The sequence below is a fragment of the Microplitis mediator genome, chromosome 4 (assembly GCF_029852145.1).
Source record: "Microplitis mediator isolate UGA2020A chromosome 4, iyMicMedi2.1, whole genome shotgun sequence".
NCBI lineage: Eukaryota > Metazoa > Arthropoda > Insecta > Hymenoptera > Braconidae > Microplitis > Microplitis mediator.
Window position 1 is genome coordinate 6,312,343 of NC_079972.1, and position 19,483 is coordinate 6,331,825.

At 27.9% G+C, this 19,483-nt stretch overlaps 1 protein-coding gene across 14 annotated transcripts in view; it reads right to left on the reverse strand.

Moving 5' to 3' along the window:
* Window positions 1-19,483, reverse strand: part of LOC130666504 (serine/threonine-protein kinase MARK2-like) — an 82,654-nt gene that overhangs the window by 10,438 nt on the left and 52,733 nt on the right. For 2 of the 14 annotated variants that reach the window (XM_057467554.1, XM_057467553.1), the window contains exons 4-16: window positions 13,496-14,283; window positions 13,114-13,390; window positions 11,129-11,344; window positions 10,670-11,048; window positions 10,356-10,591; window positions 9,816-9,927; window positions 9,344-9,456; window positions 7,817-8,018; window positions 7,401-7,598; window positions 6,815-7,016; window positions 5,969-6,136; window positions 4,727-4,847; window positions 4,543-4,631 (exon numbers count right to left, since the gene is read on the reverse strand). In XM_057467554.1, the coding sequence (XP_057323537.1) occupies window positions 4,543-4,631; window positions 4,727-4,847; window positions 5,969-6,136; window positions 6,815-7,016; window positions 7,401-7,598; window positions 7,817-8,018; window positions 9,344-9,456; window positions 9,816-9,927; window positions 10,356-10,591; window positions 10,670-11,048; window positions 11,129-11,344; window positions 13,114-13,390; window positions 13,496-14,175 (2,993 nt within the window). In that variant the 5' untranslated portion in view covers window positions 14,176-14,283. Of the gene's footprint in view, window positions 1-240; window positions 2,079-2,928; window positions 3,165-4,542; window positions 4,632-4,726; window positions 4,848-5,968; window positions 6,137-6,814; window positions 7,017-7,400; window positions 7,599-7,816; window positions 8,019-9,343; window positions 9,457-9,815; window positions 9,928-10,355; window positions 10,592-10,669; window positions 11,049-11,128; window positions 11,345-13,113; window positions 13,391-13,495; window positions 14,284-19,483 lie in introns of those variants that run through there. The other 12 variants (XM_057467565.1, XM_057467562.1, XM_057467566.1 and 9 more) reach the window with 12 other exon arrangements.

The window sequence follows — 19,483 nt, forward strand, 5'->3', positions numbered from 1 at the left end:
TGTGTGTATATATATATATATATATTTTTTTTTAATATAACAAAATGTAGTAGGCTAGTTAAATATTATTATCAAATAATATATAGCAAAACAGTTATAACATGCAAGCTAAATAAAACTTATGGAAAATAATTAATTTTTAAATTAAAGTAAAATAAAGAATATATAAAAATAACTAATAAATAGTCTAAAAAAGTTTACTTCTTAAATATAGGTAGTAAGAAATAAATTTATACAACATTTAAAAGACGGTTTTCAAAATATTTATTAAAATGAAATTATATCTATTATTGCTTCTTAATATTATTAAATAATCATTTTATCCTGCAATTTTTGTAGTATATTTACTGCTTTTCATCAAATGATACCTGACTGTCAAACGTTAGAAAATCAAACAAATTACATAAATAATATAAATCATATAAAAAAAAAATGAAAAATTTAATGTTAAAAAAAATATATATATAAATACTTTTTTTTTTTAAGTTTACACAGGTACACAATTGAAGAGCAGCAAATAGTACAGGCTATACAGGAAATAAAGTTAATATATATAAATCTATAAATCGTCATTTAATGTAAATGTATCTAATTGTTATTTTTCAATGTTTTTTACTTCGTAATTTCATTTTTGCCAAATTTTACTATGACATATACATTTTAACTTACCGAAAAATAAACATAATAATTTTTTTTTTTGCATAATTTTACAATTTAACTACATTCATGCGTTTATATTACAGTAAAGCATGACCAAAATTTATAATACATGCTACTGATAATATAAAAAACGAAACAAAAATAAAAATAATTTTTAGAACAAAGGCTTTACATTGATATAAATTATTTAACTGATTATCATAATTATTAATTCGTATATTTTGTTGTTGTTTTTGTTGCTTATGAAAATTAACTGTATTAATCTAAAATACATATCTTTATACTTTAGAAATCCCATCATTATAATTTGTTTAGTGTTATAATATATTTTTGTAATGAGATGCATCAGTAAGCTCCTGTTTTTTAATTCAATTATACACCGAAATTTTTAAAAATATATACTTATTTTTTTTGTGAAAATGGTTAAGTATAATATACTTTTGGTGTTTATGAATATATGTATCGGAATATTTATCTGAGTTAATCAATGAAATTAATTAAAAAAAAAAAAAAAACAAAAAAAAAAAATCAGTTTCTCAACATATAATCGATAATGAATGCTACTAGTTATGCCAAAAAAAATCAATCTTAAGTTATTATTTTATAAAATCTATTATTTAGTTAATCAATTAAATAATAGTTTTATACAGTCTCTTATTTATAATATATGTGAATTTAACTTTGACGCTGATTTATTATTGATTATAAAATAGAAGACAAAAAAGCGTCAATGTATGAACAAATCTTATTAAGTAATATTCGAATAGATTTACATTATTCCCCTTCAATTAAATTATAAAAAGAATAATTATTAAATTATGAAACGAATAATTAATTTTATTTCACACCTCAACTAATTCCTAAAAATGCATTTTTTTTTTAATTGTACGTTAAAAAGCGGAAAAAAGTGAAAGTAAACTAAGCTGGATTCGATTGAAACAAAGAACATCGGGTCATGATGAAAGTAATGAGATCACAGTCAAATCTAATGACACAATATAGCCTGAATTAATTTTTCTTCGATGTTATCAATTGATTATTATAGATAAATACTTATGTTTATATAACATTTGAAATTTGATAGTATTGTTATTAAAAAAAAAAAAAATTCATTTTTTATATTGATAATTAATAATAAACCTAATTATTCTGAACGATTGCCAATTTTTGAGAGTCAGCTTATAGTATACACTTAATTGTCAATTGTTCTCATATGAATTAATATACTTTTTTAATAGTAATATGAAAATAATTTTATTTTTTTTTTCCGATGCGAAGAAGTTTTCACGAATCATCTAGTGTCTGGAATATGCAGCTCTTTTGGCAAGTATACCGATGCGTGAGTTAGCCAGTCTGTCACTCGCTCTCGTTTCAGCATGAAGAAACTAAGCGAGTCTTCACCTTTTCACTTAGAAAACCTGTTAATGTATGGGACCATTATAATTAACCGATCCATTTTTGTTTCAATGACATATAAATTCGCGATAACTAAATAGTTATTGTAGACTTATACGCTGGCGATGTCGCATTACATGATTATTACTTTTTTATTTTTTTACACTAAAATAATTTTTTTTTTCACTAATGCTATGGTTTTATAGCATAAGCTAACTAATTTTAATGATTTGTAAGCAGAGAATTTTTTATTACCAGGAATTATTTATATAGTAAAATATATATATATATATATATATATATATATATATATATATATATATCTTATAAAAAAAAAGTCATACATGAATAAGAAATAATTTTAAATAGTAGGCATTTTTTTTAAAATAAAAAATAAAAAATATATTGACACCCAAATATAATGACCCATTTATAAAAATATGAAATGATATTACTTATTATTTAATGTGTGACTGAAAGTGATGATTTACAAGCAGAAATAGGGAAGGCACAAAGTTCTGTGCTACCTCTAATTGTAAGTGCATAAGGCAATCATCTGGTTGCCAATATCGACACTACTAACGTCTACATAATATTATCGATGTGGAAGACATTTTTTTTTTTCATCAATTTATATATACATATATATAAAATGGTGAAAAACGAATCGAGCTTCTACATACCAATTTTATCCATATAATGTATATTATAGACACAATTATAGTTAACTTTTTTTTTGTTTTTGTCGATTAACATTCAAAGTTTATAAAATGAAATATATCTACTTTCAACTAAGTGCACCACAGAATAACGGAATTAAAAATATTTTCTTGTTGTTTAATTATTAAACGATTATTTTTTATCATTTTAATGTTTCTTTTTTTGTTTTTTTTGTTCTATAAATCACATTTTCCATTGAGCTTCGACTGTCACGACTTATTTGCATTCTTGCATCTTAAAAATTTATTATTATTCTAGATATTTAAGGGCTAGTTGTATTTCATGTCTCACAGTGCACTATGTCATGAGGTTGTTTGCGGAAAATCGCGTCTTTATGACTTTGGTCATCATTGAACTTGAGTAGGAGCCAATTAACTTGGATTCAAGTCCTGCAGCATATAATTTTAACCGATATCAGTAAAACAAAACAAAATAAAAAAGAAAAAAAACGCAATTTATAAATTTTAATGATGCATTAATGGCTATGCAAATAATTTATTACGTTTTTATATTTATTGTAATTTTTACTACTTCGATAATGTATACAGTGACCATTTCATGAAAGATAATTTTAATTATTAATTTATTTTTAAAATTATAAAGATACTACCGTTATTCTGTGATTCACACCTTTAGATAAAGCATTTTGTGTCGGCAAGTATTTAACATGCCATCCCCATATATTTGATAATACAATCATAGCTATATCTTATATAAAATTTTAAAAAATATGCCTCGCTACAAGTAAGAGAATAAAACGGGATGCACAATGAATATGCGAGGTAGTTTAATTTTAAATTTAAACATTGTCATAAAATTTATTCCATTATTTTTAGATGTAAAAAAAAATTTTAATTGAAGAACTTTGTAAATTTAAATATTATAAATATTATGTAATATTTCAAGTACACTGTATATGTTCAGTTTTTTAATAAAAATATTGTAGAAATAGTTATATAACATTAAATATATTTACCATTAAAACTAATAATAATAACTATATTTTCCAAATATAATAAAAATAAATAAAATAGAATAAAATAAGGACACCATCAAGCAGGTTTGTTATCGATCGATCAAGGATAATAAACAATAAAACGTGTGCGAAATGATCGATAATAAATAATAACAAAATAAACTTTAAATAAGCTACATTTAAAATATAACTTTCACTGATAATGGTCGCTGCTAACTCATTGGATTACAGCTGATTTTACTGTATTTATAATATTAATTATTTATTCATTCGTTTTATTTTATTTTATTTCATTTTTTTTTTTTTTTTTTTTCATTAATGCATCGTTATCCCGTGAGGGTTTTTGACAAATAATAATACATAGTCATTGTGCATCCTTAAAACAAACACATAAAATAGCATGCAAGCAACAATAGATACGATAATTCTTCGGATTCATTCATTACAATAATAAATAAGTAAGATAGTATTTGGGTCAAATAAATTTGTGTTTAATATATTTTTTTCATAAAATAAAACTTATTTAATTCATTGATCATTTTCAGATATTGTTTATATGCAGTATGAGTTGTTAAAAAAATGAATGATCATTAATAAATATTAATGAACTATGAATTTATTAAGGATTCAAATAGTTTTTAAATGATTTTTGTTAGAATAATCAGTAAAGTTAATCCGAAATTGAATTATTGTATTTAAAAGAGTGGAATTTACTGTATTAACATGCAAAATATCTAAGCAGCTAATGATTTATTAAATAAATAGGAAAAAACAAAAAAAATTAAACTTACCGTTTAGAGAACCTTGACGACAATTTCGAAAAGAATGATGGTCTTGCCAGTGGACTTATCGCACTTGTATCCTGTGTATGAGTATGTCCCTGTAATTTTTGCAACTTTCAGTTCAATTTAAAAAAAAAACAAAAAAAAAAATATTCAACTAAGTAACTGAATCATTTTAATTAATTTCACAAACCTGAGTATGATTTCTCTGCGCTCGATTTTGGCCAGAATGGAACGTACTGCGACTTGGTACATTTCGTGGAAATGCCGGTGTCGTGGGTGTTGCCAATCTGCTACTCGGAGATACTCCCATGCTGGTGTAAAAAATATAAATAAATATACATATTCTTATTATGATGTGACAAAACTTATTTTTGTTTAATTTAAATAATTTTCTAAAATGTAATAAATAATAATAGTGAAAAAGAAAAAGTAGCTGTTATTTAGTATACATTACAATCATTGATATTCACAAAATTTTTAGAGAATGCATGGTCATGCCATATATATATATATATATATATATAAGATGACTGATTTAGTGAATGAACACGACCAGTGAACAAATATTATTTTAACTCTAATATTTATAATTGAAATTTTCATTATAATTACACCATAAAAAAAAAAGAAATTTCTTAATTTTTGTTTCATCGACGATTACGACTTTTAAAACTTGAATTATAATTTTATGAATTTATTCCATGTCAAAAGATAAAAAAACTATGTGTTTATTCACTGATTAAGTATTTATTCACCAGACAACTACCCTATATATAGTATATACATATAACCGTTTGTGGAGAGAAAGTGTAATAACCTGAATTTAAAATACAAAATTTTTAACGTTGACAATAAGCAATATTTATGAATGTGATTAAACATTTCCGAAGCTCAGTAGATTTTATAATAAGTTCAAGCAACTTTGCTTTAATGACTACAGTTAATTTATTATTATTTAGTGAAATAAAAATTTATCAATATTTAAGAAATGTATGTATATAAACACTAGTAACGAAAGTATTTGAGATAATTAAAAAAATATGAATAAATGATGAAATAAAGAAATATTTAAAGATTAATTATCATGCACTAATGACAAATGTGAAATGACAATATGACCAAAAACTATCCTAGAGCTCCTACGTATATGATTTGATCGAGTATTTAGTTACGGAAAATTGAGTAAACAGACGAAAATCTATAAAATAATATGAAAATCAACTAGTCCCACTAAACTCGTGAGTAGTTGCGAATATTCGACATCGATGTATAGATTCCCCAAGAGAGTTAGTGGCCTAATATTAATAAGAAAAAATAAATAAATAATATTTTTAATCATCTCGATAAAAAAAAAAGAAAAAAAAATCTATATTAAACTTTCAAAAATTAAATAATTAATGCCGATTGAAAAAATACGATGGGGAGCCTGTACCTCTGCCTAAGAGGGTCAGTCGTTGTGAGTAAGGAGTTGTGAACATTCCGTGGTTGAGTATCCAGTAGCGATTGATCGCTGGGAGCTACACCACTCGTAGATCTGTGACTTGCACTGATGCTGGCAGACTTGATATGACCTCGCGTTGGCCTAGGGCCCTCGGTTAAGCTGTATAAAAAACTTATCAACAAACGTCCCGATCCTGATCCATTAGTTAAATTAAGTATATCCAAAAATAATATTTAAATGTAACGCCTGCTATTATATTGTTTTTTTTTTTTAATATTTTGATTTCAATGATTGACTTAAAAAACGAATTTAAATAGTAAAGAAATAACGCTATTTAAAAAATATAAGTAGCGATAATTATACGTTTGAATAGATTAATTAATATGAGTTTAATGGCTTTAAAAGTTTTGTAAATTTTTATGAGATCAATAATTATGAATGAATATTTATTTTTGGTGAATATGATTTATGATTGGCAGGCAGCAGCAAGCATGCTATAATAATGCAAAAAATAAATAATCTCACTGAGTTTCGTTCACTCTGCTATTAATTTAGATACACTTTCTTACCCTCTTGATGAGAAATAAAAAATTATTGCAAATCATTGTTAAGTTCCGGAATCTATTAGTATTTTAAAATTAAAGTGTGAGTTTTTTCTTATTAATCTATTACTAGATCAACAAGATCTAGTAAGAAAATAAAATATCACTTCAATTAGTTTTCAAATTAATCATGCATAAAAGTGATTAGTGAATGTAATATTAAATTATAATAGTTATTATACATACATAGTGATTATAAAGCTCTTGGAAAAAAAATGTAATTTGAGAATTATACCTAGGTACGTCATTAGTTCTTTCGGTAGATGAAGAGGACGTTTTAGCTTGATCATAAGAGATAGTACTGCGTCGACCAACGGAGCCTGGAGCAGGGGAGGTAAGAGGTCGTACACCACCTACCCCTGCATTTATAGTATTACTCTTTCCAACTCTTCCTTTACCACCAGGACTCGTACCGACGCCTAGAATAAACATTGTCACTGCAAGCTTCATTAGATGTGTTTCAACACAAAAAAACTTAACGTACGCCAACAAAATTATAAATAAATCATTAAAGAATAAAAGTATAAGTTAAAAATCCATTGAAATCACGAGATTTCAAATTATAAAATAAAATTTTTAAAACTAAAACTAAATAAATAATTTAATAGAATTATAATTATGAATGGTAGAGTTTGAATAAGTTATTTTGAAAAATATCTGCAAAATGAGTTTTTTTGTATCTGATTAAATGATATATATATATATATGAATTTTGTCAACGTAGCGAAAGTAAATGTCGTTGAAGATGAAAAATGAAATGAAATTAAAACAAAAATGTGTTAATCTCTCAGATTTTATCAGTTGAGAATAAATAAACTCACTGGTATCAAGCTGCCCTGGATTATTTTTAGGTGCTGATGTTCGTGTCGATGAAACACGTGCACTGTTTTCTTTAATAGTCGCTGCATCAACGGTGTTCTGACGTTTAAAATTACTACCACCACTAGCAGTTACTGTTCCACCAGTGACAGTTGAAGCATGGTTATGGTTCGTTGCATTACCTGGACTTGGTACTCCACCTGATAATCAACAATTTAATAGAAATTGTACATGAAAAATAAAATAATTTAATAGGAATTGTACATAAAAAATACTAAAAAATGTTTCTTTTTATGTTATAAATAAAAGAATTTAAATTTAATTTCATATTAAATTAATTAATGAAAAAATTTATAATAATGAATTGAATGTAATATTTAAACTTTTTTGTCTAGTTAAATGAGTTGATCAAACTTACGAAGAGTTTCTACACCAGCAGATGCACGTCTACTGGGTTTAGCATTACTTGCAGAAATGCTACGATGAACACCTCTATGCGAAGGGCTTTGAACTGTACCACCAGTACTTCCTCCACTACCGCCTCCTGCACCTGAACTAGCTTGTGGCGGAATGTTACGCAGTGATAATGAGCTACCTGACCGCGAGCCATCACTCTCAGGCTAAAATATTTGATTATAAAATTAATATATTAATAGAATTTTGATATAATTATTATGTTAATATAATATATATTATATATATATTAGGGTACTTAAAAAAAAATTTTTTATTTTTTTTTTTTTTTGCTCTTACCCCCTGAAACGTTAATGGTTGCCGAGAAAAAAATCTTCCCAAAAGATGGGCTCTCTAGCTCAACTCTGAGAGATCACTATTTTAATTTTAATTTTACATCTGATTAACATGTAAAAATTTATTTTGTCATTAAAAGTTCAATTACTCGTAAGCTACTAAATATTTTTTAAATTTATGTAGGCTGATTTCTCAAGCTTTCCAAAACCCTATGATGAGTCATAATTATCATAATTAAAACGCCAATTGAAGCTATCTGAAAAATATCGATCTAGTAGACCCGAAGATAATTGAGAATTACGAAAAAAACAAATTTTTTTTTCAATTTCTCAGAAACAACTCGATCGATGTACTTCAAAATTTAATCAGCTCTAGAACCCAATAAGATGCGCCGATCGCCACCTCAATCATAAAAATCGGCTTATTCGTTCGAGAGATGTTGTCGGAGAAAGAAATGTTAAAAATCAGTTTTTCACGAATATCTTTGAAACGACTAAATCAAACGTTTTCAAAATTCAATCAGCTCTAGAATCCGATAAAACGCGTCGATTGCCACCTCGAACATCAAAATCGGTTCATTCGTTCGAGAGAAACCGTTAACGAAAGAATTAAAAAAAAATAATTTTCTTTAGTTTGTTCGAAATTTCTCAAAAACGACTAGATAAATCAATTTCAAAATCTAATCAGCTCTAGAACTCAATAAAATGCGTCGATTGCCACCTCAACCGTCTCAATCGGTCAATTCGTTTGAGAGATATCGTTGGAGAAAATATGGTAAAAAACGGTTTTTTTCGAAAACAACGGCATACAAAATTATTTTCGAGCTCGAAAATGTACTCACAACAGTTTTTCGAGCTCAAGGAGCTCAAAAACAGCGGGAAGTCTTGGGGCTGGCCCGCAGGGTCAACCGATAGACCGATTTTTTTTTTTTGTTAGCTTCAATTGGCGATCATTTTGACTTGCCATATGGTTTTGGAAAGCTTGAGGAATTAGCTTTAAAGATCTATGCATAAATTTAAAAAATATTCAGTAGCTTGCGAGTAATTAAACTTTTAATGAAAAAATAAATTTTTTTACATGTTAATCAGGTGTGAAATCAAAATTAAAATAGCGACCTCTTAGAGAATTAATAATTTTTTTTGAAGCACCTTAATATATGTATATTTTTTTTTGTTTATTAGTCTTTTTCACTTACATCAGTAGTTTTACGTCCAAGTAAAAGGTAAGTGGCAAATACATCATCATATTTAGCTTGTCCCAATGAGTCTTCAATTTCAGTTCTTGAGTATCCCATAATAGCAAGGGCTTCTGTAATGAAATTTTTCAAGAGGCATAGTCACATCAAGTCAAGAATACGAGCCATTAATAATTCATTCCATTACTAATTTACAACCCAGCAGTATTTATACAATTCTACCAATATTAACGTGCAACATAAATTATATATCACAATATTGTAATAATAAACTAATAATATTTATTTATTTAAGTTATATTAATACCTAATGATAAATTTTTATTTTCCCAATGAATAAATTAAAAATAAACTAAAACATTAAAATAATTATAATAATGACAACAACAAACACGTGATTGTGCAAATAAATCACTAAAAAATGAGTTACACAATTTGCAAATTAAATAGGTAGGAAGTGTTATGTACATACTGGCAGACTCACCTATCCTCTTGTGGTCTTTATAATCGGGTTCTGGTTCTAAGTACGGTTTCAATTCATCATCTTCATAGCCCATATTCATCCATTTATCCTTCATTATATTCTATTAAAATGAAATAAATGTATAAACAAATAATTAAATATAAATATATATGTATATATATAGATATTTGATTATTTTTTACGACTATAATTTTCAATAATATTAAAATTTTAAATATCAAATCGTTCAAAAGCGTTAAGTAGAGAGACTGATTTGAACTCTAAGATAAAATTGCTGTAGCTACAATGAAATACTAAAACAATTACAAACAGTTTGAACCAGTTATTCTAAATAAATAGTGGATGTAAACTATTTCTGAAGAAACAATTAGTCTCTAAAAAATATAAATAAACTATTCTATCCATACTATTGGATTTAATATATACGATTTGGTATTCAAAATAATTATAATAAATATACAAGATTTTAATTTTAAATTAATTTAATATACTAAGTTTATTCAATCAGAAAGATAAATAAACCCGAACCTTATCACCACGTACCTCTAATGAGGCCCGTTTCGTCGGATTGAGCACCAAGAATTTTTTTAATAAATTTTCACAGTCAGTTGACATATAAAAAGGAATTCGGTATTTCCCTCTTAATACTCTTTCTCTTAACTCTCGTAAGGTTGAACCATCGAATGGCAGTGAGCCAGATACTAATGTATAGAGAATAACTCCTAATGACCATACATCCACTTCAGGACCATCATATTTTTTTCCTATAATTCAAATAAATAATTATATATTGCTATTACTATTATTAAAATAACAATTATTTTTAAAAAATTTATATTTACCTTGAAATAATTCAGGTGCTGCATAAGGTGGTGAACCACAAAATGTATCCAATTTATTACCTGGTGTAAATTCATTACTGAATCCAAAATCAGCTATTTTAATATTCATTTCACTGTCTAATAAAAGATTTTCAGCTTTTAAATCTCTATGAATTATTTTCTTCTGGTGACAGTACTGCACAGCAGATACTATCTGCCTAAACTTGGCTCTAGCTTCTTTTTCTTTCATTCTTCCATGTAATACCAAGTAATCAAATACTTCACCACCACTTGCATATTCCATTACTAAGTATAATGTTTTTTCTGTTTCAATAACTTGAAACAACTTTACTATATTTGGATGATCAAGCATCTTCATTATCCTTACTTCACGAAAGAGCTAAAAATTTATTTTAAAAGTATATTTAAAATTATTGAATTATTAAAGTTATAAAAATTATTATTGTTAAAAATTATAACCTTTTGAAGACTGCCTGGGTTCAATTGAGTTTTATCGATTATCTTAATAGCCACTTCTTTTCCAGTTGGTATATGTTTAGCAAGTTTTACTTTGGCAAAATTACCTTTACCGATTGTTTTTAGTAATTTGTACTTGCCAATGTGTGGTTCTTCGGAGGTTCGACTCCTTGAGGAAAGTCGACCTCCACTGCTCGATACTCCCACGCCATCTCCAGTCTAATAAAACATAATTTAAATAATATTAAATAACTGTACAATTAATAATTCTTATTTTATAATATATTTTACTCTTTTATTTATCATATTAATAGTAGACACATCATTTGGATTTAAATATAAGAAGAAATTTATTAATTAAAAAAAAAAAAAAGCAATTATGATCCACAACTTTTATTTACGTTTCATAAATTTTTTTATTAAATCAACAGACGTACACATATTTTATCAAAAGTATCAAAATAAAAATATCTTGATGTATGTCAAGTGAAATAAAATATTCTTTAATGTATTAAGAAATGGTAACTTGAGCTGTAAAATTAATTGAACTTTATTTAGAGCAGCAAGATATCAATTAATTTAAATAAAACGGCGACAATCTGTATCATCGAGGTTATTAAACATACCAAATAATAAACCAATAATATTTATAGAATTTATGTATATATATGATATTAAACTTGAGCGTAACTTTGTGTGGTTCACTTAATTTTAATATATTGGATTATACATTAAAATTATTACATGAAGGATATAAATAAACTCTTCACTCAAATTATTAAGAGTAGACATTATAATTATTTAATGTTATTACCCTCAGTAAACCACGGGTGACCATTTTACAAGCGGTCACAGTAGCAACCTTGGAAACCGCCAGTTTTAAACTTTATATCTAGTAATTAATATATTTTTAATTTTCCTTTTATCTTTTTCGTATCAATAAACAGAAAAAAGTAAATAGTATTGTCATAAGAAAGTTTTTAAAAAAGTAAGACGAATGACTTGTGTAATATGTCCCCAAATCATTCTTCAATATTGTAAAAACAGATTATAAAATGATAGTGGTATTTTCCTCAATATTAGATAATAAATTTAAGACATAAAAATGATTTAAATACTATACGAAAAGAAAATAAAACAATATGGGTGATAATTGTTTATCGGCAAATTATTTAATTTAATCTACGATATCGCTTGATAATGGGATAAATGAAATTAAATGAAGTTCTATTACGATCCCAAAAGAGCACCTTCACTACACGCTTTTTATTCGGTCGCGATACCTTTTTTTGTTCTTTAAGCGTCATAATTTTTTAACCAGCCACAAGATAATGTCTCGAACTCCAACTCGAAAATATTATTAACATTTGTAAACTATCACAATTATTATTTATATGTTTAACTGTTATCAATAAAAATATTTAATCTAATATTTTTAAATATTTCATGTCACATAATTAACTTAATTTAAATAACTAAATTAAAAACATGTATGGTTCTCTTTTATCTAATTAAAATTAAATTATCATTTTTTAAATATCTTTTGTTCATTATTAGAAGAAAAATAGAATCATTTTTATTTTATCATATAGAGAACCAACAGTTTCGAATCACGACTGTCTCATGAACTAAGGGATGAAAGGGAGAATCAATACATGACGCCACTCCCGCCAACATGGCAAAGTGCGCGAGCCAGTCACCCTTGTCGCTATCCGCTCGCCTGCTTATCAACGCATGCGCGTTATCGACTTTCTTTTGATAGTGACGAAACTATTAGTTTAATAGTCCCATATGTGATACGGCTAGATTAAGGAGCTTGCTGAGAATAAACTTTGAGAAAGGTCAGCTGATTGACAAATTCTACTAGCAACCCCTACATCATCACATATATATGAATTAAAATACATTATATTGAGTATTGTAAATATACAAGTTCTTTAATAAATTAAAAAATCATAAAATAAATGAAGAGCATTAACCATTAATACCTTCTGATGAACTTGAATAGTTTTCTGCATGATGTCGGTGAGAGGTTTGAGGGTTCCACTAACTTCAGGACGGTGACGAGAATCACTTTTTTTAACTACTACAGGTCTTACTACCCTTGCTAACTGCTGGGCTCTTGATTGAACTTTCAAAGGCATTTCTGTTTCCTGACCACGTCTAGTATCTGATGCTGTTCTTGATAACTTAACTGCTGGTCTTTTGATTGCTGCATTCCCAGTAGAATTTCGCATAGCCTCACCTCGTTGTAGTGGCGATGCCCTTTATTTTAGTATATCCAATTATTTTAATACTTTAATTTTTATATTTTTATAATTATAAATCTATAATAATTTTTAATGATGATTAAAATAATAATTAATTTACCCATCGATTTCATCATCAGTAACATTGTTTAATAAATCTTCATGTTCACGATAACGCAGTTGAATTTGAGGCTGCAAATCTGTACTGTCACGTAATTTAGTACGAGCAGCAATAGTCCCCATTTCAATAGCTTTAACCTGCCGTTCCAGCTGATCCAACATGTCTATACTATGATTCGCAGGTGAATTTTCAGTTTTTAAAATAGTATCCAATTTAATTGGATTCTCACAATTAGTTTCACCATTATTACTTTTATTGTTCATTGGTTTGATTGGAGGTGATACAGTTTTAATAATACTAGATCGTTCAAAAGCTTTAAATTTTTGTACGATATCTTCGTTCCAAAAGCTTCTTTCAACTTCAATATCTGTTGGAAATTTTTGAGAAACTGATGGCGAAGAAGGTATAGAATATTTGTCAAAACTCTGTGGTAATGGACATTCTAAAGTTGGTCGTTTTTCAACAACTCTAAGACCTCGATCACCTTCAATTAATTCCCACTGCTTGAGATTATCAAATGTTGATGATTCGGTATTTTTTACATCATCCTGTTCAAACTCATTATTTTTTTGAGATCCAACTATCAAAAAATTTTTTCTTGATCCAACTAAACCTTGAGATGGTTGAACATTACGTTCGACACTACGTAGTTCAACAACACGACTACCTCGATCAGCCATGGCGTTAAGTCTTTAACTTCTTATCAAGTTCACTTCAAATTATCAACTTTACAATTTTTTAAATCAAATTTTTCACGTTGATAATCATACCAACAAGTTTTTCGTGTTCTGTTAAAATGAAGAAAATAAAAAATATGTCCTGAGTACGTTGTAAAGTCTCATTAGCAAGCAGTTATCGTTTTCAACAATGCACATGACCTTTTTTTTATATTTACCATTAACAAATAAACCAGGAGACACCAAATAAGCAAGCCGTACAATAAGCAACAAGTATTGTATTACAAAAAAAAAAAAAAAAAAAAAACACCAGTTTTTATTTCTGTATAAAAAAAAATTATGATTTTTAAAATTGAAAAAAAATTAGATGTGTCGTGTAAGATGTCTGGCCTTGTCTTGATGTCTTATCTCATCAATCAAAAGCCTTGGCAGTATTGTCACAAATTGATTTGATTACTTCAAGACTTGAGTGTGTGTAATTAAAAAAAAAAAAAAAAAATACTTGTTTTTTAAAAAGTTAATAAAAATGAATATAAATATAAAAATAAATTTTTATAACAACCTATGACTTCTTTTTTTTACATAAAATACATCAGTAAACGTATATATTACGAAAAAATTGTTTTTTAAAATGTTAAGACAACGTAACGCCCGCAAAGAAATAACTGGTTGATTTCTTCTCTCAATACGATAGTCAAGCCCCGTCGTAACAATTTTGTTATCAGCCAGCTGCTGATAAGCGACTTTTGATAGCTATATTTTGTGCTTAGTGTTATAGCCGTTGTAACTTGAAGTATCATTATCATTTTAGGATTAAAACTAGCATAAGAAGTATCTTCGTTCACAAGTTGAACAACGCGTTGACCATGCAACGTTACTCCAATGCCACTCCTTCATTTATATTTTTTTTTTTATTTTATCCAACTTGTTCCTTTTATTTTATTTATTTTTTTTTTTTACTGTTGTTCTCTTTTCTTCTTAATATGGTCGATTTATCCTTTACTTCGTACTCGATCGCAGGTTCGAAGTCTACTACTTAAACCGACACAGACAGAATTGAAGGTAGTGCGGTAAAGAGGCGGACGGAAGAGGAGGAAAGCCAGTGGACCGAGTGAAACAAGAACGAGTGGAACTATGCGTGAGTCATGATCGAGGATTCACGAAAGCCGTCTTTGAGTGCGTGGAAACTGATCTACCGATGCGATATAATATTATATACGATATTGTAAAGGAGGAAAATTTAATATGACTCATAGACATAATTCAATTTAAAAAAAAAAAAAAAAAAAAATTATACAATTAAATAAAAAAAAAAATATAAACCAAAGCAATGTCGTAATAAAATATAATTTTAAGCTCGATTTAAGCACTGATTCAAACATTCACTGTTTAAATGCTAACTTTTAACATGTAATCCGGTTTGATATTACACTTTTACTGCAAATTTGTCTGATAAGCACTAAATTTTTTATTTATTTATTTTTTTTTTGTGAAATTTAAATCAATTATATTTACAAATTTTATTATAGAGGATAGATGTTAAATGTAAGTTTATAATTTAAAAGTTTTTCAAAGGATAACAAAGTATCTCTCGTGGTTACAAGACAGACACACGCGGCTTTACTGGTACGTTATGTAGCGCTTAGAAAGTCTCTAACCTCTAGCTCGTGTACAATCGCTTCTCAAAACTCGCTCGAGCGCCCACGCTTCCTTTTGGATAAAAATGAAAGTTTGAAACATCGTTGTCGAGCAAACGATCGAAAATATATAACTTTAATAGCTCGATATTGCTGTAATATTTACAGAGAGATTATTATTCTGTTATCAGTATGTTTTTAAAGCTGATCACAATTAGACTGATACATATACATACAATAGACTCTTGATTTACACTGTAAATTTATAGAGTTGAAGTACAGAGGTTTAATGAGTTTCAAAAAACATTGTCTTAGATGAGAAATTTTCTAGATCTTGAGTTAAATAAAACAGACACAAATACATTGGAAATTAATAAATTAATATAAAACAAATAATTAAACATTGTTGTCACACACTTAAAAAAAAAAATTCCATGTTAACGATGAGTTGAATTGCAATCTGATTAGTGCCATTGCTTTTATTCAGCGTATTTCTTCCGCTTCCGTTTGACATGCAGTTATGCAATCATTAAGTTTCATAGTAACAACGCAGTTAACATAAAATACACGATGGTTTAAAGCGTCTGCTGATACTTTATATTTATTTTTTTTTTGTTTCACATATTTCTTTGACACTTGTCAGTCTTCCTTCCTCTCTCTTTCTCTCACTTTTTTTTTTGTATAATTTCGTCACAAAAAATTTTATTTATGCATGTATTAATAACATACTTTTAACTTATGTAACAGCATGTTAAATTAAATAATGAATCAAATACTTGAGTTTATTCAATGTAAAGGATTATTGTCTTGACAACTCACGGAGACTCGTTTCTTACTACCGTCAGGTGGCGGCAGTGAATGCTGTTAATCGGTATACACAGTCACTGACCAACCAAAGCTATGCTACTATGAGTGATACACGGCCTCCGTATAAATTGTTCTTGTTCAAATCAACTTGGGAGAAGACATCACATGAGTGTATCTTAAAATACACACTTACAACGCCCACTACACGATATAGGCAACTGTAATGACACAAACTTATATTACATGTGGCTACCTCACACATTTTTACTTATAACACCTGACATTTTTTAAATTATTTTATTTATAAGAAAAAAACTAAGCTTTGTTTGTTACTTATTTTACGGTTTATTACAGAGCCTAGTAAAATTATACATTTTTAAAAATTATTATTCGGTTTAATAATAATCTTTTATCTTACAAGAAAAAAAGAAATAAATAAGTAAGCCAACAAAAATCCGTTAAAGGTATTATCCTACATGATTATTGGAGTGCATCTAAGTTAGTTCATGCAGATAACTACGCCCAGACAGTTTACGAAGCGTCAAAAAAAGATATATATTGAGAAGAGAACTTCGACTAAACCTATTTTGTGTACACGGAAAAAAAAAAAATGTTAAAATTTACTCGAATTATCAATACTTTTTATTGTTTCAAATATTACTGCAGCGCCCGGGTGTGATTTTGTTGTATATTATAAAGTATAAGGTTAAAATATATGAGTGTTCTGTTAAAATATACTTATGCTTAAAGAAAAAAAGTACGGGGTAAACATATAGCTTTTAAAATTTCCAATAGTAAAAATTATTATTTCGAATTGTATAGTTTCATTGGCAGGATGATATTTTTTAGACTGACTATAGTAAAAATAAAAACTTAGAGAATAAATTTTAAAGTTTCAAACAATAAAAATCTCCAAGTTGATATATATAATTTCATAGTCGCTCCTTGTTTTATCTTATGCAACCATAGTAATAATTTTTGTTCTAAACCCTCATTTTTATTATTTCAAATAATAAAAATTTATTTTTTTTGGTTTTATTTAATATTTGTTTATTGTGAATTATTTTTTTCCGGCTTTTACCGTTACTCTCGTAGTACAAGGTTCTATTCGGGTTTCTGATTTCACCCCCCCCCCCTCTCCCTTCTCCCATTGTCTGTTTTCTCATCGTCGTACATCTAATTGATGGCATCCTTGTCCATGTTATGAATAACTGATTTAGTCGGTATAATAAGTAGTCGTTCGTATTTTTCTATGAAAAATCATCAGAAAAATTTCAGCCGATTCACAGGCTCGAACCGCCGACCTTTCGCGAACAGAGTCCAGTCCCTGGAACTCAGAGCGCTCCACCACCGCATACGTATGAGAATCGAAAGTTATTGCACACCTCAGGCGCGAAAGCGCTGAAGGTGCTTTATGATCGCTCTAAATTTTTTGACTCATTCACTCACATTAAATTATCTCTAGACTTTTTCGATTACACTAAAATGGGTCAAATTTTATACCAACACAAAGACAATTTAGTAAAGACTAATTTCGACCTAATATTAAGTCGATTAATTATTCTATTAATTAAATATAAATTATTTGAATCCTAGTGACACGAGTTGTCAATTGTCGTGTATGAAACTTAGTAAACCAAATAACTCGATAGACACAATTGATCGGCCTAACTTTTTTTTTAGTATCATTTTATTTTGTATTTTTGATTACAAGAACCCTATTGAAAATTACTGTCTAAATCCTTTTAGTTTAATTGCAATTATTGAAATCGTAAAACTGATTTTTCACGAAAAATTTAGCTGCCATTTTTATTTTTACTTTGTTATTATTACAAAAGTAAATTTTTTTTTTTCTCTTTTTCTTCCCATCAACTTACTGGCAGCAGCATTAGCGTAAAACAGTAGGATTAAAAAAAAAGAGCGACATCTATAACAAAAATGCGGAATATTTAGAAAAAATTTTAATAAAAAAAAAAAAAATTAAACAAAAGTAATGATTAAAAATAAAATGAGCGATTGAGGTGTGACTATACGAAGGCTTTTGATCACATCGACCAAAAAATATTATTTGTTACATTATACGAATTGGGTTACTCCATTGAAACTATCCTTTGGTTCCAATCATATCTCACTGGGAGATCTCAATCTGTTATAAATTCCTCAAATATTCCGTCAATACCAGTCAGTGCTACTTCAGGAGTCTCTCAGGGCTCTCTTTTAGGTCCGATTCTATTCCTGATTACAATAAATGGAGTAGCAAAGAGGCTAAGATACTGCAAGTATGGACTTTTTGCGGATGATGAATGGGCCTATCTCCACACGGAGAGAAAAATATCGCCAGATTAAGTATACGTATCGCTATTCTGGCTATACGCTGTATAGTCATCTTACTTAACGATACGCCGTATAGCCAATTCAGCTATACAGAGTATCCTCACAGTGGATCGTCAAAATGACGATCCGTATCCTTATTTTAGGCATTTTATGAATCGCTGACATGACTATTGCGCAAACTCTGTATTTAGGCATCCGGCAACCAAGAACGATGATACGCATAGCCAATTTAGCTATACGGATCCTTACGCTGGCGATACAGATACCTATATCAACGAAACTACATATCGTTACAAAGGCTATTCGTCGTATTGTTAAATTAAATAAACGAATACTTAACCTAACCCAAATACGTATCTTTATTTTAACGATACTATAGATTATTAAATTAATATGAGAGTATTTCTAAATTAGGTATACGAATCGTTATTCTGACGACACGTCATTTGAGGATACATTGGATAGCCATTCTGGCGATATTTTTCTCTCCGTGCACTTTAAGTTATTTGGCTAAATGAGGCGGCTGCTCAGAT